The sequence below is a fragment of the Lissotriton vulgaris genome, chromosome 9, assembly GCF_964263255.1.
Source record: "Lissotriton vulgaris chromosome 9, aLisVul1.2, whole genome shotgun sequence".
In the NCBI taxonomy this organism is placed as follows: domain Eukaryota; kingdom Metazoa; phylum Chordata; class Amphibia; order Caudata; family Salamandridae; genus Lissotriton; species Lissotriton vulgaris.
In genome coordinates, this window is record NC_141697.1 from 132,420,434 (window position 1) to 132,443,542 (window position 23,109).

The 23,109-nt window shown below is 42.8% G+C and overlaps 1 protein-coding gene and 1 long non-coding RNA gene across 2 annotated transcripts in view; one reads left to right on the top strand and one right to left on the bottom strand.

Annotated features, from left to right (window-relative positions):
* The window catches only part of TTC9 (tetratricopeptide repeat domain 9), a 243,788-nt gene extending 239,512 nt beyond the window's left edge, over positions 1 to 4,276 (top strand). The window contains exon 3 of the mRNA XM_086937193.1: positions 1,211 to 4,276. Coding sequence (XP_086793319.1) covers positions 1,211 to 1,290 — 80 coding nt within the window. The 3' untranslated portion in view covers positions 1,291 to 4,276. The remainder of the gene's footprint in view (positions 1 to 1,210) is intronic.
* On the bottom strand, positions 1,963 to 7,385 carry LOC147689715 (uncharacterized). Its single transcript, XR_015299891.1, has 2 exons — positions 4,982 to 7,385; positions 1,963 to 4,839 (listed from the first exon to the last, which is right to left on the bottom strand). It is a non-coding gene; the product is annotated as an uncharacterized LOC147689715 (long non-coding RNA).
* Between the last annotated feature and the right edge of the window lie 15,724 nt (positions 7,386 to 23,109).

Consider the following 23,109-nt stretch of genomic DNA (forward strand, 5'->3'; position numbering starts at 1 on the left):
GGTCAAAACAATGAGAGGTGGGCCCAGACTTTAACAGGGTGTGAGAGGCCCTGCCCCTAACACAAATCTCAATTGCTTCAGGCCTATAACATAAATTCATTAGTCAGCTGACTCAAGGACTCCGGCCGCCGCAGTGAGCATGTGCGTGACAGCATGATTGCTGGGCAAGCCTCTGGAGAGCTTGTGAGACACACATAGCGGTCACAGTCAGGCAGGCTGACAAATATGTTTAAAAGTATTTTTCATACACTATTCTCGTGATTGTGTAGCGGCCGGCCCCTTGGGTTGTAGGCCAGAAGCTGTGTAAGACTGTAAGGTGCAATAAAGGTTTTTTTTTTAAATTATTTTTAAAAATCACGCCAGTATAATTAAGCGAGTGGCCTGGGCTGCTGTGCACAGCCCTCTACAACTGCGAGTTCAGATAGTTAACACTTACTTGCACTAGTTAATAGACCAAAGTAAAACTAGCATTCAAATGATACATGTGAGAAATGTCTGTGCCCGAAATTTGACAATGAGGTGAGGTTCAAAATTCAAGTCAAGACTTAACCTCACACAATCACAGGACTGCGGATGCAAGGGGCGGGAATCTGAGGGATAGCCTCGGGCGCCACAAGCTCTAGCTACGCCTCTGGCTCTCAGGAAGTGTACTGATGGTGCACCACCTAAAAGTTGGAGCAATGTCAGTGCGCCCCTTAGAGCAGCCCCCACGAGGGGGAAAGAGGGTCCTGTCGACTCCCCAGACATCCCCTTGCAGTTGGGTGCAGTCACTGACTGCACCCGCTTGAAATGAAAGGGGATCGTTATCCCCCTTTAAAAGTGCTGGCGGGTTGCCACCTGCACTGTGAAAACGCGGAGCGGCTTTAAAGCAGCTGCTTCGTTTTTTCATGAATGCGCTGCTGTGGGGGCAGCGCGAGTTCGAGGCGGTCCTTGGTGCAGCGCATTCCAGGTAATAGGGTGCACTTTCTCTGTTGCGCCAAGGTGCACAGGGCGCAAACAGGGACAATGCGCCCTTTACATAATAGGGCTCCACAGCTGCAACTGATTTTCAATGATTTCAATGAGAATCAAGCAGTTTTCATCAATTTGTCTCATGTTGGCCTACTTATGCTAACTGAACCAAACCTATGCAAAGCATCTTTTTCTAAATGAGAATTAGATTGTTGCAGTGTCATTGTTAGTAACATTTGCACTTTTTGTTTTCCCCTAGATACCAATGTTATCCGATATATCCAGTTGGCAGAGATGAAGCTGAGTCGGTGTGCCCAGAGAGAGAAGGAGGCCTCTTGAAAAGGCAAGGATTTGTACTGACAACACTGTCCTATATGGAAGCTTAGATCGGGTGGATCTTTCCAGGGTGGATCAGATCCACCTCACATGACAATCTTAGATCCAATCTGGCTGCTTTGCCTGCACAAAGAGAACCTTGCCCTTTTTCTTTCACATATGAGCACCGAACTCACTGATGGAATTCACCACCCCATGAAAGGAGGCGGCGCGACCGCAGATCTGTGATGCTGACATAAGGTGCCATTGGCTGACTGCTTGCTCCAGTGTGGTGTGGAGAAGAGATCTTTCGAGGCTTCCAGTGATTTCAAATTGCATTTGTACTCGCCAAACAGACTGTTCTTCTCACAAGAGTTAAAGGAGATCTCGAAGTGTCAGACACATCTGGAACAGCTGCCTTATTAGGAGAATTTTTATTTTGAATTCTACTTCCTGTGTCTTCAAAGGGTCATTTGAGATGTTGTGTAATATATAAATTGTGTAGTCACTGGAAATAACTATGGTTCAGGGTTTATAGTTTTAGATAAATTAAAGCGTAGGAAGAGCAACCGTGGCTATTTATTGATGGAGAAAGAAGGTAGTAACTAGAAACTGGGATTATGTATTTGTCTTGGAGTTTACTATTTTTACATGTTGAGGTGTTGAAAGAATGATACCTTTAGCTTTACTGGAATGTTTGCCTTCTGCGATGCCTGTGCCTGTTCTAAACTTGTACTGGTTGTTTGATAAAGTATGTGATGCCACGCCCCTACTACCGCCCACTCACATTTTTGTTACCCTTCTTTACGCAGCAAATGCAGATATATCCTTGACAATAGTATTGATTGCCTCAAACGACCAGGTCTGATCACAAGTCATTCAGACAGAAGTATTGCATGTGAAGTTGTGCGGGCTGCAGCATTGGTGGAAACCTGAAATGCAGAAAGTAAATGATTGAACCAGGTGAAAAAAATACCGTAGGCCTCTGCATAAAATAGCAAGCTTGTGACCGATATTTACAAGTTCAATTGTTTTCTTATAATTTCTAGTTGAACAAAAAAGCTACAGTGAGTGGTAAATGCTGACTCTTTCTGAGTGCAAGTCTTAATCTTCAAATTAAATCACTTAAGATTACATGTTTTGCTCTTTACAGTAGCACCATGGATTGCAGATGTCAAAAATTCTATAGAAATAGCGGATTCTGTATGTCATTACATCGCTTGTTTTAAGATGCCTTTTTCCATTTTGAGCACAAGTTGAACTGTCTGTGTTTGTATAATATCTACATTAGTCAAGGTCCCAGGTCCAGTTTCTAAGGGAATTTTTTTATTCTAACTTTTTTTCCTAAATAGGGACTGATGAGAGCACAACTTTTAATGTTCTAGCACCCCCCTTATTTATAGATCGTATTACCTAAGGCTATTTCGTGACAGAAAGTACCAATACATCATGGGGCATATTTATGCGTTCTGGCGCATCTCTGCAAATCAGCAGGGATGCGCCAAAACAAATGCGTCACGCAAAACTACCCTTGTGTCACGGCGGAGGCGCCGCATTTTGCAATGCGGCACGCTGTGGCGCAAGGGTAGGCAGATGCGTGACGCATCTCATGACGTAAGGGCAGCGCATCGCTGGAGTCGCGTTGCAAGCGCGATGCAACTCCAGCAATGCTCAGTTGTGCCCTATACTTAACGTGCTGCGTCAGTCCTTACGCCTGCTTCAAGCAGGCGTAAGGAATTGACGTAGCTGTGTCGCGCAAGTGCCTGCGTGAAATCTTGTAGATTTCACGCAGGCACTTTTGTGAGGTGCACCTGCCCCGGAACGCCCACCCTGCACCGGAACGCCCACATGTGGCGCAGGGCTTTACAACGTGACGCATCTGCCTAGATGCGTCACGTTGTAAATGGGTCGCAGGGATGCGCCACGTTTACGCCGTCGTTGTGTGATGCAGCGGCGGCGTAAAAGTGGCGCAAGTGCTTTGTAAATCTGCCTCTAAGTGTGTAAGAATAATTTAAAGCTGGTTTTTCCAAAGGGAAAATAAAGGGAAAAACTTATTTTTAAGAGTGAATACTAGAAAACTAAGGAGCACTTTCGTTCAAATTCGTTTGTGAATGAGATAGCCAAAGCTTTCATTAGTTAAGAAATGTGGATTTGTTCTTGACATGCCCCATATCTGTAGAAACAAAAGAAAGACTAGACTTTCTCTAGCACCCCATGAAGACAAGACCTCCATCTTTTTTCTAACTATAGACCTTCTATTCTGTTTAAAGTAGCTTGATGTTTTTGAAGAAGAGATTCTGTACCATATTATATTTGTACAATTCGGTATAAGTCAATAATGTATGGCTCAAATAAGAATATTCAAAATATTTACTTTAGTGGAAGCTATTCTGAAAAGTAAGATGCAAATACTGTTGTTATCCAAAGGTCGTCAAAAACATCATTTTTTAATTGTCATTTGGAACACCAATCCCAAATATGCTTGTCCACAATCACATTTCAATTTATATATTAAACAATATGTTAGAATTTTTTATAGATTGTATCCCAACATTTATATACAGTGCTCATTTGTTAATTCCAAGAAGGCTTTTGCTGAAGATCTAAAATCACTTTTTATGTTATTTTGCTGAACAGCTCATATCCCATAAATAGGAAACACAATCATATGAATATTGGAGCTGCTTTAATCACAGATTAGCTTTTCTTTGCAGGTTTTTAAAATTTTGTAACAGGAAAATAAGATATTTTTAAAGAAATGCACATGCTTCTTATATTAAGTAGACCTTTTACAAGTGACGGAGTAACTCCTGCTTCCACCAAGATATGCATTTTACAGTCTAAACGCTCTCATAAAATTGTTTGGTAATATTTCTGTAAATGGCAAACGTAGTTGGTGTAAAATAATGGCAGAGAATGTCCAGCATTAGGTAGTATATCAGGCAGTGTAATTTTCTTTTTGTAGTAGATCAGCTGTTTACTGTTAATTAAAAAATATCATATCATCATAGTCAATTTCATCAATGAATACTACAGATGTGGAGTCTCCTACTTTTTTTGATTGTCAATGACATAGTAAGGGTGATTGGAAGAAAACCCTGAACCTCTTAGCAAGGTTTGCCTGAGCTAGAAATCTATTCACAAAAGGATTGTGGAATTTCGTGTGGGGAATTTGGTCTAGCCTGTATCCACGCAATCATAAGAATGGGTAATAACTTCGCTCAAAGCAGGCGGAAAGTGTGTGCGGGACAGTCGATGAGCGTGTGGTTGAGACATGTGGTGTTAGGACAGGCTCCAGCCTACCCAAAGGAACATTGTCTGCTCCCCCGTGCTGCTGTAGGTGTTGTGGTAAGGGGGGGCTAGATTGCTTGTACTGCCAGTAGCCACTCCCCCTGTAGCAGTGAAAACAGATATGGAGTTTCTGGACCTAGAATTATCGGGTCTGGAGTTTATAAAAATTCTGGGTAATTGCGGATGGTGGAATTTCACCCATACTTATCGCTCTAGGTGGAATTCCGCCACTCGTGAGGGCTGTTATTTAGTACCGTATTTAGCTTGCTTGAGATTCTTAACCTCATGCGCGCCAGCGGAATTCCGCTCCTGCGCTGAGATTTTTTAAATCGCATGTTACGTGACGAGCTGGGGTCGTCATCAGCGTGCGAGGAGGCTACGCCATGACGAGCCCAGCTCATTATCAGCGTGGAAGGGGTTAAACAATATAAATGCCAACGCAGCTCTTACTATTGCTCCGGAGTTTAGACGTACACTGTGTATCACCCTTAGATGATGACTGAAAGAAGTGCTTTGTGGTGTGTCATTAACTCCTGTTGATTCGATTAGTGTTCTTGTGGGTGCCTATAAATTAAATGCAGGTAATCAGTATTTCATTTATGCAAAATCAAAGACATCACCATTTGAGAAAACACCTTGAGTCAGTGTTACCGCCCAGAATCACTAGGTGTAAAAATAGTAAAAACACTGAAGTGAATTCATGAAATCTGTATCAAGACTTAAGGCAGACTTGTGCCTAGAAAGAGTCATTAAGCATATAATATATGCGAGTCACAAAGAATTGATGTACACACATAAGTAACAATTATGTGTTGTATATACACAAGTCATGCCTCCGATATGCATATTATAGGTTATATTCGAAGTGGGTGACCCCATGGCGATCGCAATTGTGTGACCTGAGAGATAATACACGCATATTAGCTTACCACCCACAAAGCAGCAACTATTTTAATATGGCCGAGCAGTCAAGTATGTGTTTGTCATACTTATCTGAGCAGACCACCTACAGAAATGGCCCTGGCATATATGGTACAGAGAGTGTATAAAAAAGGCGTTCTTAGTAAGTGTATAGAAAGTTGTGCATTGTGCAGTAGACACAATTTTGGTGTATGGGATACAAATACCAGAAAAGTAAGTAAGATACCAAAACTGTATTAATGAGAAGCAGCCCAATTGTACAAATTATATATTCAGTGAGAGCTAGAAAAATAGTTACACAACAACCATGTACATGAGTACACACACATACACATAAACTTGTATATTACAATATGTGTAATTTATGTTTGAGTAACACAGGATTGTGCGTAAATATCCAAAGGGTAGTTACCAGCACTCCTGCATAAATTAAATTATGCATTCTGCAGTTTATTTACCAAAATCTCTACCTTTGGGGGCTTTGTGTCAATCCCTTGACTTAATAGATATACAAGTTTTTGACAAACAGTAAGTGATGAACCACATGATCAAGCACTCTGGAGCTTAAAAAAGATGGGAAACTGACTGTATCAGTAGATGCACAAAACAAATCATTTATTTTGACCGAGAACAAGAAATTAGCTGTGACATCTCCGAGCCTGCCATTAACCTTTGTCAGACGGAATAAGCTGACTATAAAGCTCTGAGGCGTGTCGACCCATAAAGGTCTCTTTCACTTTTCAAATACAACCCTTCATGTTTTTCAGTAGCCTTCACCATTTGAGTTAATTGCAGCAGAAATTAAATCCATCTAGACTCCATCAAGGCCATGAGGTGATCATCAAGGAGACCTGCATGATGCAGGGCAAATTGCACTGAATCTACTGCATTAGTATCAGTGTGTCTTCTCAACCTGTGAGGAAGCCACTACCAAGCACAGAGTCAGGTAGCCGCTTCACCAACACCTCTGACAATGCACACATGCACCACACTGGTCCATAGACCCATCCCCCCAGGTACTCCACAGCTGTGCACATCTACAGACAGACACCCTCATCTTAAAAAGGTAAGATAGCTGCTGGTATCCTATACCCACCAGCTCCCTACTATAGTCTATGTTCATAGCCAGGTGTAGACCCCATAGTAGTATGCCTCGGTCGAAGCCCCCGCGCTCTTTTTGCCCACAGTTTGAATTCAAGTTGCTACCCATTCCCCCCTGAAAGTAGTCCACATTTCTGCTTCTTATGAATGTGCATTTTATTTCTACATTTCTCAAGAAATGAAAATGCATGCCTATAAGTTAAGGAACAAGCACTAGAATTTCAAAGATGGCGTCCTGTGAATTCTTACCTGAAACAGGTGTGTTGAAAGTCTTGGACTCATTTTACAAACTTAGGGTGTATGTCATGTCTTGTCTACGTTGTGTGGTTGCTAGCTTGGCAGTTGAACCTTCACTGGTGGGGGTTATTTCCCATTATACGCTGGCAGTCATTTATACCTACCCCTATTCAGTTAAGGTAGCCCCTTCCTGCTGTCTGGCCTACATACACGGTCACACACAGGGCGCACACAAGGGGTTAATCTATTGCAGCTCTGGTTGGCGGCTCATTAAATTCATGAGATGTTCGGATGGCATTTTCCACCCTGCATTTGCTGTGTGGGAGTGATACGTTTGTGCTGTGCGAACACATTTTCAGGTTTTCACCAACATTGTCTGTATGATTTTGGCCTTGTACCACTACCCATGGTGGCTGCATTCCTGGGGTCCCTGTTTTGACTTGCAGAAGCTTCTGAAGACACCCTCTGTAGATGCTGCTTAGTGTGATGAGTCAGTCTGGTCTGCTTCAGCAGGATTGTGAAATGTCACCAGCTTCAAATTCAATAAAATTATTTTGTTACCTCACCACAAGCTGACTCCTGATGTTTCTTATTATTTCTCAAGACTGTAGCCCCGAGCAATATACAAAATGAAACAAATGGTGTGCTCTATGTGTTCTCTCACTTCTGCGTGCAAGTGTTTTTTTTATATATCCTTACACATTTGCTGAAGTAAATATACAGGTTACAGCCCTCTTCTATCCCTCCATTATCCTATTCAATCCAACTAACAAACCCGCGTGTCCACCACTCAAATGAACATATTTCCCTATTTCCCAGTACTAACCCACCGCTAATTCTTTTTGGGTTCTGGAATAGAGCGCTACTCACAGAAAAGCGCTTTGACGCCTCGTCAGGGGCAGGAAGAGCTATATAGATACAATTACAATTACAGTAATTCAGACAAAGTCTTAAATTGCTCTTGTGCACAACAGGCTGCCCGCACGCTGCCCTGACCAAAAGTACAGTGTGAACGATAAAACATTGACAAATCCAAAAGGTGAGACTTTTTTTTAGGTCTGACTGTGAGACAACTTAAGTTGTCTGTGGTTTTGTAAAAATTCATACATGGTATTTTTTATACGTGGGCTTTTGGTCTGCGGGCTTCGTCCATTTTTCTGTTCAATTCTCATTCACATTTTGCTCCTGCCCACCACAGCATACAGCGTGAAGCAATCGGTCAGCCGACTTTACCCACTGGATCCCTTCACCTTGTTTGATTGGTTAATGTTTGTGCGGATTTTTCACATTCGCCTAAAAATAGTTCCTTACTCTTCTATGCCAAAACTGGTTCAAAGTGTGCTGTTTTTCTGTTTTTGACCTTTCAATATTGGCTATTTATTTAGTTTGCACGTTTTGAGTCCATTTGGATGGGTATGTATTTTCCATGCTGTTGGCAAAGTTGGTGTTATAGAGTGACTTAGGGGCGGATGTATGTCATTACAACGCAATCTTTTAGATCGCTGTATTTTACAATGTGGTTATTACAACGCAAGTCGTTACAACGACTTGCCTTGGAGGGTGCGGATTGAGGATTATTATAATTTTCTATTCCAACACTAGCCCACGTAACAGTAGGGAAGGTGTTGGAATATAAAATTACAATATTCCTTAACCAACAGCGCCATCCAGCGCAAGTCGTAGTAACAACTTGCGTTGTAATGGCAGTGTGGTAAAGGTAGTGCAGTGTAAACACCGCATTGTAAACAATGTTTCCCCTTAGGGGCATATGGGCAACAACCGGCAATAATTATCACTATGCGCATTTAGAGCTTGGATAATTATCGCCGGCTGTCGCTGAATTTTATGGCTGAGATAGCGTGCTATTAGCAACGCTTATCTCAAAAGCGATAAAATTCCAGGCGCAAGCTGCCAATTGTGCGATTATCGCTGGAAATACAGCGATAATCGCACAAAATTTGGCAATAGCTTGCTGATAGGGCTGGGCAGACTCAGCCATGATATCCACCTTCCATAGGATATCATGGCTAAGTCAAACTAAAAGCAGGTTTAAGGAAAGTAGCGATAACCAAGGCTAGCACTACTTTTCTTATTGCTATGCTTGTTAGCGTGCCCATTGATAATTGGAGAAATGTCGGTTAGCGACATTTCTCCAGGTATTTTGAGCTGGAACGCCCACTTTGCATCTCATTTGAGATGCAAAGGTGGGCGTTACGGGAAAGGGCGCTAAGGCAAGGATTCACGCGGTAGCGTGACCTTGCTAATATAGCGATACTTTTTTTGCGCCGCCTTGTTGATATGCCCCTTTGTGATTTGACTTCCTGTTATTTGCGTGCTTCTTAAGCTAGTGATTAATTCTTGCCTCATTCATCAATAACAATACTGAGAGCATTATACAAAAATAACACTAGTAAAACAACCACATGAATGAATGTTTTTTTAAATATAATATTTGTATTGCAATCTTTTGACAGTCACATTAAGTTTCAGTGTTTTTAATTTTGTGCTACATGCTTCCATTTTTTTTAAATTAATCGTTGCACCAGCGTGCCAAGGTGTACCTATTGGCATTGCTAATGTTTGTTTTTTAAAATAAAAGTGATTTTTCACTGACTGGCGAGTTTATGTGAGTGGAGCAGTAGATGGCTCTGTGCGTGAATGAGAAAATGCCTCTGTGAAAAGGTGGGTGTGAGTAACAGTATGTGGAGAGGGGAGTGGGCAAGTGACCAATGGGCTTATTTACAAGCCCCTTGCGCCGCCAGTGCGTCACTTTTAACATCGGAAAGTGAGGGGACAAATGGATGGCTGAGTAGAATGTGTGGATGGATGGGTGAGTGAGTGAGGGGGAACATAGATGGATGAATATATGCATTCAGATAGAATCCATCCACTGTCTGAACTGGTAAATATATATTGAGTTACTTAGACCTAAACTTCACTCAAAGCTGAATTAAACACGGTAAGCACAATCATAAGGTTGCAAAAAGAGTAACCAGCCCAACGTGTGGTAACAAATAGACAGGAGTCACAGGAGTTGGACAGAGGAGCTGGAGCAGGGCAGGGAGCCTGCTATGTTATTAATTGTATTATATTGTAGTATATGCAGTGGAGATTCCGCCCCAAGTGCAGAGTCTCCACACTGTTCTGCCCGATTTGACTTTTGTTGTTCTGACCTGCATTGCGCCGAAAGGGGAAGGCTCCACCAAACAAACTGATCCTCGGGCTGTAGAGACCCCCCACCGCCTCCCTCCCGCCGTCCTGCTGTTTCTCTACATCCGACAGCGGGGCCGCCGAGTGGAGCGAGGCGAGGGGCTGCCTACAACTCCCGGCAGCCCTCGAGGTCTCCAGCCACACCCCCAGCAGGCCGCGCCAGGAGGCGCATAAAGGGCGTCACTGCTACACGGAGCTGTGACACGCTGTTCTGCCCGATTTGACTTTTGTTGTTCTGAACTGCATTGCGCCGAAAGGGGAAGGCTCCACCAAACAAACTGATCCTCGGGCTGTAGAGACCCCCCATCGCCTCCCTCCCGCCGTCCTGCTGTTTCTCTACATCCGACAGCGGGGCCGCCGAGTGGAGCGAGGCGAGGGGCTGCCTACAACTCCCGGCAGCCCTCGAGGTCTCCAGCCACACCCCCAGCACGCCGCGCCAGGAGGCGCATAAAGGGTGTCACTGCTACACGGAGCTGTGACACGCTGTTCTGCCCGATTTGACTTTTGTTGTTCTGACCTGCATTGCGCCGAAAGGGGAAGGCTCCCCCAAACAAACTGATCCTCGGGCTGTAGAGACCCCTCACCGCCTCCCTCCCGCCGTCCTGCGGTTTCTTTACATCCGGCAGCGGGGCCGCTGAGTGGAGCGAGGCGAGGGGCTGCCTACAACTCCCGGCAGCCCTCGAGGTCTCCAGCCACACCCCCAGCACGCCGCGCCAGGAGGCGCATAAAGGGCGTCACTGTTCCCTCTCGCGGGACGCTGGGCGAAGGCTGGGCCAAGGGTGGGCCCGTCCTAGCCCGTCACAGACCGGAGGAGACTGGGCTGGGCCCTCCCCCCTAACATCTGCTATCAGGTAACACGAACCCATAAACTAAACGTGCTTTCTGGGGAGGGACCGCATAGTATTCACCTCTATTTCTTCAAGAGTAAACCGTCATCAATCACTTATAGGGTCAAACCTCACATCATGTCTACTAGAGGTTCCAGGAGCAAAACACTGAAAAATATGACGACTTCTACTGGCCCCATAGACCAATTCATTACCAAGGTGAATCAAACAATAGACCATACTGTAATGCTGATCGACAGACGTGTCTCCTACGAACTCGAACAAGCAAGACGCTCATCAATGGGTCTGTTGGCACAAGCACGAACACCAAGTGTACAACCACATAATATTACTACATTTGATTCACACGCCGACATTCATGTAATTCCAAATACAGTTGATCTCTCGGTATCCTTACAATTCTCTGATTCACAACTGTCTCAGGACCTCGAGCAAACCCCAGACATCTTTGCAAGCCCACAGTTACCTCAAAACGACCCCACACAGAGTGAAATCAGAGGGATAAGGGAAGGAGCAATCCCGAAACATCCAATGCCCAATGAAACCCATTCAGGTAATCATGCAAAAACCGACGTAGCGACTTCTGAATCTAATCTATTATTTAATCCTTGTGACTCAAACAAACTCCAGAGTTCGAATAATATCAACAACACAGCAGTTACAGATCTAAATAGTAACATCAATACAAACGTACTTACAATTGAAGACCACAATAATGGAATTAATCTTAACCAAACCCATCAAAAAAAATCAGTGCCACCGCGAGTTAGAAATTTGAACAACGATAAGATACAATCTTCTCTAAAAGTTTGGAGCTGATAGAAAAACAAGTAGCGATACTAGTCGCTTTTTCAAAAAAACCTATAAACTCAAGACTTCAAGATCTACCAACATTGGCTGGGCCTAAAGCCCTAATTGGAAATGCAAAACCTGTCAACAACTCAAAACAATTAGTCAATAATACCACGACAACAAATACCCCAAACTCAAAAACAGGTCAACCAGAGAAAAACTCAAAAAATTCAACTCTTCCAATCAAAACTAAGCCTTCTCAAGAACCCCCAAAAACAGCTTTAGGCAGACAAAACCAACCATTAGTAAGTGCTCCTTCAAATAAAGCCCCCCCCAGTAAACGTGTCTCCCAGACCATCTGCATCTTCAGTTTCAGTTTCACAGCCCGACCGCACACAAAGGCATTTCAATAAACCAGAACGACCAAAAAAAGATGGACCAAGCCAGCAAACCTCCCCCCGGAGGCAGCCCCCTTTGTAGTCATTCTAACAGGGGTCCCAGAACTAAGCAATGACAATGAACAATGAACCAACCTGGTCTTTGCTAAACAAAACCCGGTACTGGTTGAACATTAATAGACCTAATCATCCCAACAACATCACCAGGATTACCACGGTTAGAAGGGTCTCATGGATAGGTCACCAACCAAAAAACGATCTCTGGTGACTGCATAATAGTCAACCTTGAAAATCCCCGTGCTGTGGACTATATATGCTCCTGGGATTCACTGGAAGGTAGTGGGGGAATAAACACCAAACGCTTATCTTTCTTTTACCCCCGACAAGGTCAACATGCCGAGGACCCTAATTGGCCATCAAATTGGTCCTGGAATCAGCATGAGCAGAGAAGCAGGAATCAGGGCGACTGGGGCTTTGGAAACAACCAAAGGAGCAGATTCCTAGGAGAATGGGGGTACGACCAAAAAGATCGGGACGATTGGAACATCTATGGCAGTAGGGCACAGCAATTTCCACAGAGGGAACCATGGGCCGGAATACCAACCTTTAACACCTATAGTTGTTTAGAGATGGTCGACTGACTATCACCACGGATCTACGATAAGACTTTCTTGCCGAAAATCAGTCTCCCATTAAACAACTTAGCTAGTCTTCCCTCAAGCAATCTATCCAATAAAGAACACCATACTCAAAAAATTAAGACAAACGAATCAACTAAGATGCTAACAACTCAAATCAAGGCAAATATGATACAGGATTCACAATGTCCTTCCAAGGCTTATACGAGATCCTCACCAATATCACTAACACCCCAAAAGTTGCAGGCAATTGTCCAAAATATGACATTAGATTTACAGCCCATCCAACATGAAGAAATTACTGCTCAGAATATGACACCCACCGCAACTCTAGAGAACCCCGTTAAGAGGGTGCTCTTCTGGAATGTAGCGGGACTAGCGACCAAACATGCAGAAAAAAGTTTCCTAGAATTGATCGAATCGAACAACGTTATTTGTCTTCAGGAGACATGGCTTAATAACCCAATCCATCTATTGGGATATAAAACATTCTTCTCCCAAGCAATAAGATCAAATTCAGGGAGAAGTAAAGGAGGTTTAACAGTATATATTTCTAACCTCTGGCCATGTCATGAAACAACTCCCACAATACTCCATCAAAATTTTCAAATCATCAACCTTCAAGGAAACAATCGTGAGGTATATACCATCATAAATTTTTATAATAATATGAATACGATGGAGTGGACCAAGACCCTAAAAGAAATTTTGAACCAGACCAACGTTCTCAAAACAAAGTATGCTAAGGTTTCTCACACAATAATCTGGGGAGGAGATTTTAACCTTCACATATGTAATGAAAATAACACCTTCATCTGTGGGACCCCAGACGAACAAGGAAATTGCCTCACCCACTTCTCCCACACCACTGAAGGTAACAATATGCAGGACATCATGGTCGAACTAGATATAGGGTTTGCCAATTTGTTAAAAACCCCCATAATTCAATTCACTCCTACTTTTCATGGAAGAGGTCTCGAAACTTTAATCGATTATATATTAATATCTAGCAACAAAGCCACACGTATTAAGACTTTTGAGGTGCTCAATAATGTACTTAGCGACCACTTTCCATTAAGATTGACCTATCAAGAACTGATCCATCGAAAGAAAAAAGATAAGGTCAATCTTGGAACGCTCAATCAGGAAGCACTAACATTGGATAGATTAAATGGATACACCCTCAAATGGAGTAAAATAGATCAAGAAGCTGTCAACACAAGAATAATTACTACATGTAAAAATCAAATAGACAAGTGCCTAGATCCCTCGACATCTCCAACAGAGATCATGACTAACTATGAAGAGATCGTGCTGAATATAAGAAATGAACTAACTAAACCTTATAAACCTAACAAGCCAATAAGAATGGGATGGTTTGATGCAGAATGTACCAAAGTTTACTCCGAACTAAAGAGGGCCTTAACAAAAAAAGACAGAAATAAACAAGAGGTAACAAACCTACGAAAAATTTACAAGCTAGCAATCAGGAAAAGAAAAAAGGACCTGAAAGCAAATCTCTGGATACAACTACTAAAAAGCAGCTCCTTAAAAGACAGCTCAGCATTCTGGGAAATAGTAAAAAATCCCTTTTTAAGAGACAACAATGATGATCCTTCCCTGGATGTAGCTATAAATGCACAGGACTGGGTGCAATATTTTTCAGGAGTATTTGGTGAGGATAAATCTGCATGCTTAATCGCTCAGGAATCTCTCCCCCCTGTGAATTACCCAATAGATATTCACTTCACACTGAGCAAAACGACAAAAGCAATAAAAACGGCCAAATCAGGCAAAGCACCACGACCTGACTCTGTTCCAATGGACTTCTATAAACTTTTACCTGACATCTGGTCCCCTCTCCTTAACAAAGTATTAAACGCGGCAAAGAACACTAACCTCCCCGACTCCTGGTCCACCTCGATACTCGTCCCCATTTTTAAGAAGGGCAACAGGGATAGTCCTTCCTGTTATCGCCCAATCTCCCTCCTGGATTCGATCGGAAAGACGGCGGGACGCATCCTTCTCGATCGTCTCCAGGAATGGTCGAAAGAACATGGCGTGCTCTCAGACCTGCAATATGGATTTAGGGCAGGACTGAGTACAATGGATCAAGTGTTAAATTTAACATTATTGGTCGAAAAATACGTAAACGCAAAAAGATCTTGCCTACATATGGTTTACGTCGACCTCACAGCAGCATTTGACTGTGTACAACACTCCAAACTTTGGACAATAATGCTGCAAATGGGGATTGAACCACCAATAGTCGACTTTCTTCGCGAACTATATACAGGAGCCACGGGAAAGGTCAGATTTGGGACAGGTGGACAATTGACAGACAGTTTTCCCATTCAGAAGGGGGTCAGACAAGGGTGCGTACTGGCCCCCTACTTATTTACGCTCTACACCAATGGCCTAGAAAGTGCAATGCTAAAGGACGTAAAAGATCTCCCTGAAGCCGGTCGTCTGCAGATTCCTGCATTATTATACGCCGACGACGCGGTAATTCTTGCTCAAACTCCTGTCCAACTTCAACGGGCCCTAAATAATTATTGCTCCTTTATGACCAGCTTAAACCTGAAAATTAACATCAAAAAAACGTATGTGATGCACGCGGGTACCAAGGGGAAAAAAGTAAAGACTATCTATGTGGACAATCTACCCCTTGAAAGAACAAATACGTACCCTTATCTAGGCATCACCATGGATGAGGCTTTCAACTGGAAAGAAGCAGTAAACTCTCGAAAACTGTCTCTCATAAGAACAATTGTAGCATTAAAAGCCTTCTCTCTTCGTCTCGGAAAAAGACCTCCGACCGAAATGATTAAAATCTACAACACCAAATGCATAAGCACTGCCACTTTCGGAGCAGCGGTATGGGGAACGACTAATGTTGAACAACTGCAAAAAGTCGAAAACTCTTTTTTCAGATTTTATACTGGCCGTCCCGAGAAGTACAACTACATACGGATGTCATCTCGAACTCGGGGTCGACTACATATCCGATATCATCAAAATCCAACCAATCATGTTATGGCGCAGAATATGGGCCACGGACGAGTGCCACCTTACAAAAACAATAATCTAGGATTGTCTGAAATTAGATAACATGAGAAAAATAAAATGGTTGGCTTATGTGGAATCCTCTTTTATAGACATTGGTTTCCCGAGGTTTTTTGATGATCCATTGTCAGTTACAGACATATCAAAAAAAGAACTTAAAACAATCTGTATGTCGCATTTATCCCAACTTCGGTTGCGGACAGAAATAGGGAAGCCATCAGTTCAGCACTGCCTATTGATTCAGTTGGTCCCCACCATCCAACCTTATCTGCAGTATGATTTAACACAATTTGAAACATTCCTTCTTACCCGTTTTAGGTTTAATTTATATCACTACTTGGTTCTGTTTCCCAAACAAAATGACTGGACACATAATATCTCAGTATGCCCTTGTGATTCAATGTCATCACAGTCCACAATCCATGTTTTATTCTTTTGCAAATTTTATATACCATTACGCAGACGTTGGATAACACCAGTACTAAAAGTTTTAAAAATTCGAAGATGTCGCACTGCTTACTTGACACTACAATTTCTGGAAAACAACCTGATGACTAAATCGGTTGTACAGTATCTCAAACTCTGTATTAGGCATCGATTGAACTTATGATTACAGATGGTGAACCCTTTTTTTGATACTGATATAAGACGGATGTCTAACAACAAGTTTTTATGTACCGTTTGATGTAAAATGAATGTAACTTTTAAATATTTATTGTGCTTTTTATGCACTTTTATGGTTTTCAAAAAAAACGGAAACCGAATAAAGATGATTTGATTTGATTTGATTTGACTCCACACTCATAACTTTATTACACCTCACACTACCCCTTCGTGAATCAGGCCCCAAATGTGATATGGCCCCTGATTTCAATGTTAAGAAATAGGTGCTTTCCCACTTTTGCAACAGAATGTAGGAATGGTTTATATCTACCTAAATGGCCACTGTCTATCTGAGCAGACATTGCACATTCAGGCTTAATAGAACCCACAGAATATTGTAGCATAGAATAGCACATTTTGTGGCACCAAATTAGAACTTTAGTAGCACAAAAATTGAATTTGTGCCATATTAGCAACAATTTATTTTACTACAGCTCTTTCATTTATCATACTTTTAACATCAAACACTGGGAACATATTTTTATAAGGTCTACCAAAACATTAAATTCTATGCCAAGACATTATTTAAAGCATTTGTGCAGCCAGGTGTTCAACTTGGCTGTTTTCATCAAATTCTTCTAAGCCCCTGAAATCTACTCCAACATCCTGCTGCTGATTGTAGTGTAAAAACAATAATGCGCAGATTTATTGCTCATGAAGGGCACAATGTCTACCTAATGAAATAATAATATAATTGCTTTTTCTCCTTTCAGCATCTGCAGAACTAGTCACACAGTCCTTGTACACAGCTGACATCTATGAACCCATGTACTTTTCCACATATTCAAGGGCATTCTCAAATGTTTCATTTAACTGCGCCATTATATGTTTTATTTGAGCGAAATTCAATTTCCCCCCTGCAGTACTGTCCAGGAATGGCCGCAGTGACTCCAGAGTGAATACTGAATTATTTGCTACGTTCATATGGAGGTCCACCAGATAATCATACACCTCTGTATGAAGAATTTGAATAAAAGAAATTTTTTAGTCCTACTGAACGGATTCCTTAAATCATTATCTTGATTATTACTGTTATTGTTTATTGTGGGGGAGTGCTGAACCATTGTGTTTTGTTGTAAACCTGTCATAGCTGTTGAAATCCTTACAGTGCTGTTAAAAAGCATCAACCCAAGAATTCCACTAGATACTGCAAGGGTCAAGTGCCATTTGGTTGTTCACTCCAAGACCCTCCACAAGGTGTTGCAGGTACCATCACATTCTGTTACCAGTCATGTAGAAGGTTCGTGAGAACTACAACATGAAAGCTTTCGGTTCCACAAAAGGCTTCCAAAATGACTAATCAACAAGATTTATGATTTGTGCCAACCAGGTGGTGGGTATTGAGATAGTATATTGTTTTTCAATAGAGCATTAAATGTTTTGAGGAAGACCACCGCATTGTATGTGTTAAACAAATTACACTCAGAAAGGCACTGTTGTATTTTGTGAGGAGTTTCACAACTACTTGTGCTATAGTATCTTGGTTGCATTGCGGGGGGAACACTGTGTCTTACTGTTGGTTATGTGCAAATGCTTCACACACTGCCTCTGAGATAAGCCTGCCTGCTCATGCCAAGCTACCAAGGGGGTGAGCAGGGATTATTTCAGTAGTGCATCCCTCCCCTGTATGGTCTCTACACCACAAAGGCTGCGGGTGCCTCCGTTACACCTTTTGAACACACATGCAGCCAACGAAGGACCTGAACTTGTCTCTGAATATTTAGACTCCTCTAAATGTTGCACTATGAAATGTTCATATGTTGATGCTGTAGTGAAAAGCCATACGTTACGAACAACAGTCAAATCCAACCGAGGCTGATGAATGTGGGTAAAGGCAGATGTTCCACTGTTTTAATGGGCAGACAATCGTGATTTTATTAAGGACATAGCTGCTGCTGAGTGTGAGGACAACATAATATTGGTGTCCAAGCCTTGCCATAAAATAAAAATATGAATGATGCTTCAAACATAAAGCGCCTTAAGGCGAGCTGAGCTATTTGCCTCTCACAGTATTGCTAGTAGTAGTTATCTAAAGGTGTTTCAAGCTGGACCTAAAAAGGAGGGCCTGTGAAACAACGCATGTGCTGACCAGACTTCAGTTGCATTCCAGATGTAGACTTAGCACACATTGTCCAACACATTAATTAAAGGAAGCCAGGCAGGGGGCCGACCGAGCTTCCAGACTGGAATCTTAACATCCCTCCAGATTTAACATGGCTCTAGCCCTATAATATTAATTAACAACCCACTGCTCCATAAGCCTCAGGAAAAATAGATGCTATAATGCCAAAAATAAATGCTACAATGGAAATTAACTCACATGGTGATTGCTCTCAGCTATCTCATATTAGGGAGGGTCATAATCACAAAGTAACCAGAGCATTGCAAACCAAGAGGTCTTTTTTCATTAGTGAAAGTGCTTACAATGTTATGGGTGAGATTGTCAGGAGTTGAGACAGTCAGTGAAAGAAGATTTTGAGTTAGAGGGTGTGTGGATGTGGGTGATTGTGGGCAAGCACTGATTGATTGATTGAGAGTGAATTGATGGGAGAATGTGTTTGCGAATGCTAATGCAGATGGGGGGAGGAGCCATAAATAGCCATACCACAACACAAATAGAACCCTTGTCAACAGTATCCACCAATACATGAATGCTCAGGAGTCTCATTGCCTTCTCACCTGCCAGTGTAGGTGCTTTTGGGATATTGGTAAACACAATATTACACTTTTTGCACTACTGTGGAGGAATTATGTTCCAATCCAGTGTAACAGTGATACTCGTCAAGTACAGTGCCTAAAAATAGTTCGAAATCTTCAGTACTCAATGATATAAGCAAGCAAGCAATGGCCATTGGGGAGGGGCACATTGGCCTTTCCCCTACATTGCATTTGCCTCAAAAGTTCTGACTAGTCCATAGGCAAGTCTTTGTGGAAGCCACGGGCATCTTGCCACTGAGCTGGTTAAGGTGCACTCTGCACTTCTTTACCTGGTCACCACACTGTGCATTCCCAGCCATATGTCCTCTACCTGCCCTTATGAAGTTTGCAGCTTCTCACTATGTCCACATGCAACATGTGGTGGAACACTGCACTGGGTCAGACACACATACCAGTGAGTAGGCGCCTCGGAGCATGTTATTTCCTACCAATAAGCATGCTTGTACTAGATGAAAGGTGTCTGTACGTGGTCGTGCTTCGCAGGGATCATCCACTCAGAGTGCATCAGCAGCCATAAGTGAGCTGGCACCTTATACTGAGCAGAAATGCAGCAGAAAGCAAGGACCTTACAGTGAATAGGAGCGTATGGGTGCCTAGCACCTGACCATCTGCAGGCATCTATAAGTAAGCAGCTTGGCAGACATACAGTACTTTGCACTAAGCTTTGCTGTCTCAAAATGCAGTGCTGCCTGGCAATCGGTGACTGCAGGACACTTTTTGGAGATATATGTGCTCAAAGTAGATAATCAATAAAAATTAAAATCAATGTATTAATACTTTATCTATAGAACCCCAAGTTTGAAGGTCATAATTAAATGAGCGTATTATATAGTAATAAAGAAAGAGATGTTTTGTGAAAGTTATTTTTCTGTAGGTATATGATGTTTGGCTTTATCGGAGAAGGTGTGGCGTTACAGCCAGAACTTCCGACTTTGGACCTGGGGAACTGTAACGACCGGATTTTCGGAACAGATAGAATCAGCTCACCAAGAAAAAGATATAGCCAAGCGCAAACCAACAAGATAGAAACAACACCGCGCTAACAGGCTTACGTAAACGGTTCGTGACGCCAGATGTAAAAACCGGATTTTCGGACCAGATAGAATCAGCTCACCAAGACACCACCAACCCGGCCAAAACGTAACCACCTCCCTCCTCAGGACCTACTTACCACGGTACCTGGGTACCTACCTGGGGATGGGGAATTAGCAATATACAAGCTTAGATCCTCTAAAACACCACCAAATCCATAGGGATTACTAAAAACAATCACTAATCGCTACGGAATTCCATATTCTACACCACACTCATATCTTATAGTCTCGCGGCAACGTAGGCCCAGACTATGCAACATGATGCCAGCAGCACCCAGTTCATAGAGATGCACCTTCCAAGTAAGCAAGGCCTCACCGGGCCGCTGTCGAAATCGTTGCAAAATATCACTAACTTCCTGTTGTGTAAAGTCTTCTAAACTATCCAAAGGAATACCATTTGGACTACCAGGAGCCTGCTGTAATTTTCGTCGAAAAACCGGATGCGCAGAAATCTCAGTACAAGCAGCAGAAGGAGCTCGATCAACAGATTTGGAGGGACATTCAGATCGAGAAATGTCATCAGATTTAGAACACCGACCATGGTCGCCGGAACCATCAAGTTTGTCAAAAGTATTAGATTTACAGTCACGTCCGGTGCGAGAATACTCGCGTCTGTCAGACTCCTCAGTCGAGGAGCCAGAATCATTCGAGTCCCAGATATTACCGTCCCATTCATCAGGATTCCAGTCCAGTCCGGCTTTCGCCATGACTAGACGTACTTTCCGTTTACAAACCCGACCACGACGATTCTTATATTTATATTTAGCAATACGAACAGCAGCTCATTCAGCAATTGTCTGATAAGTCTCGAGTTTGTCGGCAAACAATTTATTCTGACATCGCAAAAGAGTGTGAGCATTCTGCACTTCAACAAACTTCTCTTCAATATCTGCATATTGTTTCCTTAACTTCAGAAATTTCTCATGTACAAGCCTGTACGCAGATAAAACAATCCAACCTCTGCGTCCCAAAACAGGAAGCTCATCACCCTTCACAAGTGGCGCTTTCTGCAAACAAGCAATCACATTAGTCGGATCCGCCAGTTCCAAACAAGAACTCCAATTTTCACTCAAACCAGTAGAATCGGGCCACTCACCTTCCAATGCCTCGTAAGGCGTTGATTCCCAGCCGGGAATTTCAACAGGCAATTTAAAAGTAGATTTTGACCGTCTCAAAAACATCGTGCCAAAAGAAAAAGATATAGCCAAGCGCAAACCAACAAGATAGAAACAACACCGCGCTAACAGGCTTACGTAAACGGTTCGTGACGCCAGATGTAAAAACCGGATTTTCGGACCAGATAGAATCAGCTCACCAAGACACCACCAGCCCGGCCAAAACGTAACCACCTCCCTCCTCAGGACCTACTTACCACGGTACCTGGGTACCTACCTGGGGATGGGGAATTAGCAATATACAGGCTTAGATCCTCTAAAACACCACCAAATCCATAGGGATTACTAAAAACAATCACTAATCGCTACGGAATTCCATATTGTACACCACACTCATATCTTTTAGTCTCGCGGCAACGTAGGCCCAGACTATGCTACCCTGGGGCAGTTCTGATTATTTACCATTACACACTGACCACAATCAGTGCTCACACAAGCCACAATCCTGTGGGTATAGGCACTGTATCCTCCCGATGCTCTCACTATCTCACACAAGCCACAATCCTGTGGGTATAGGCACAGTGTCCTCCCGATGCTCTCACTCTCTCAAACAAGCCACAATCATGTGGGTATACACACTGGGTTCTCCCAGTGCTCTCACTAACGCCGTTACACAACGACGATCACTGTCCTATTGATACCTTTAGCTCTCTCTCTCTCTGTTGGGAAGTTTCATTATATACTACTGGGAGTATCTCATATACAGTTTGATCCTTTCACACAAGAATGGCCAAATTACGATATGCAAAGGTTATCCTCTGATTCAAGTGCTCCCTGCTCCCTTGCTCAGTTACCACTAACCAGGACGGGAAACGCATCCGTCCACATAACAGCATCTGACTAGAAGAAAGGTTAACTGTGTCATGCAAATAACAATTGCACAATGGTTCACTAAGAAGTGGGGTCCCTTTATTACACAATAACAAATTATAACAACAATATAATACTGCAATATAACATATAGCCTGAAAAGAAAAGGAAAGAATTAGAATGTGTGTGCACGCTAATACGAAAGGGTCGATGTCACCTTATGAGTACGAAGTCTGGACTCAGTTGTCATCTGGGTTCCCTTCTCGTCTGTGTCTTGGTTCATCTTAGGATCACCCCTGCAGTCACGGATACACGTCTGCACCGCTATGCTCTGTCTCCTCTGCTCCCCTCCAAGTCACTGGAACCTTCCTCTTGTTCTCTGTTTCGTCTGTCTCACTCTCGCTGTTCTGCACTACTCCTCTCTCCTCTCGATCACGGACTATCTTCAGCTTCCAACTTCGATCTTATAAATCAGTTTTTGCCGCTCTAGTATTCGTTCGCTCCGCTAACTTCTTCACTCTGCATGCTCTGATCTTATTATCAAAGTTCACCAGCTGCTCCAACTAAAGTAACTTCAATCTTTCTGAGAGATTATCAGCCTTCGGTCTTTTTTGGACTTCAAAATGGCGACTGTCTGCTTTAAGTTGATTAACTGCAATAATGCTAACAACTAGCTGCTGTCTACTAACTGACTGAATGAACCCTCCTCCTCTCTGTACTTTCGCTAATATAGAACCTTGTTCATGCATGGAAATTTCCAGCCAGTAACCTGCCGCCCACCAAATTCTTGTACCACCCCGTGTCAAGGACACGTTCTCAGCCGGCCGGCCTGATGTTATGTCTTCGACACGAAGAAAAATACAGTCTTTCGATAAGAGCCA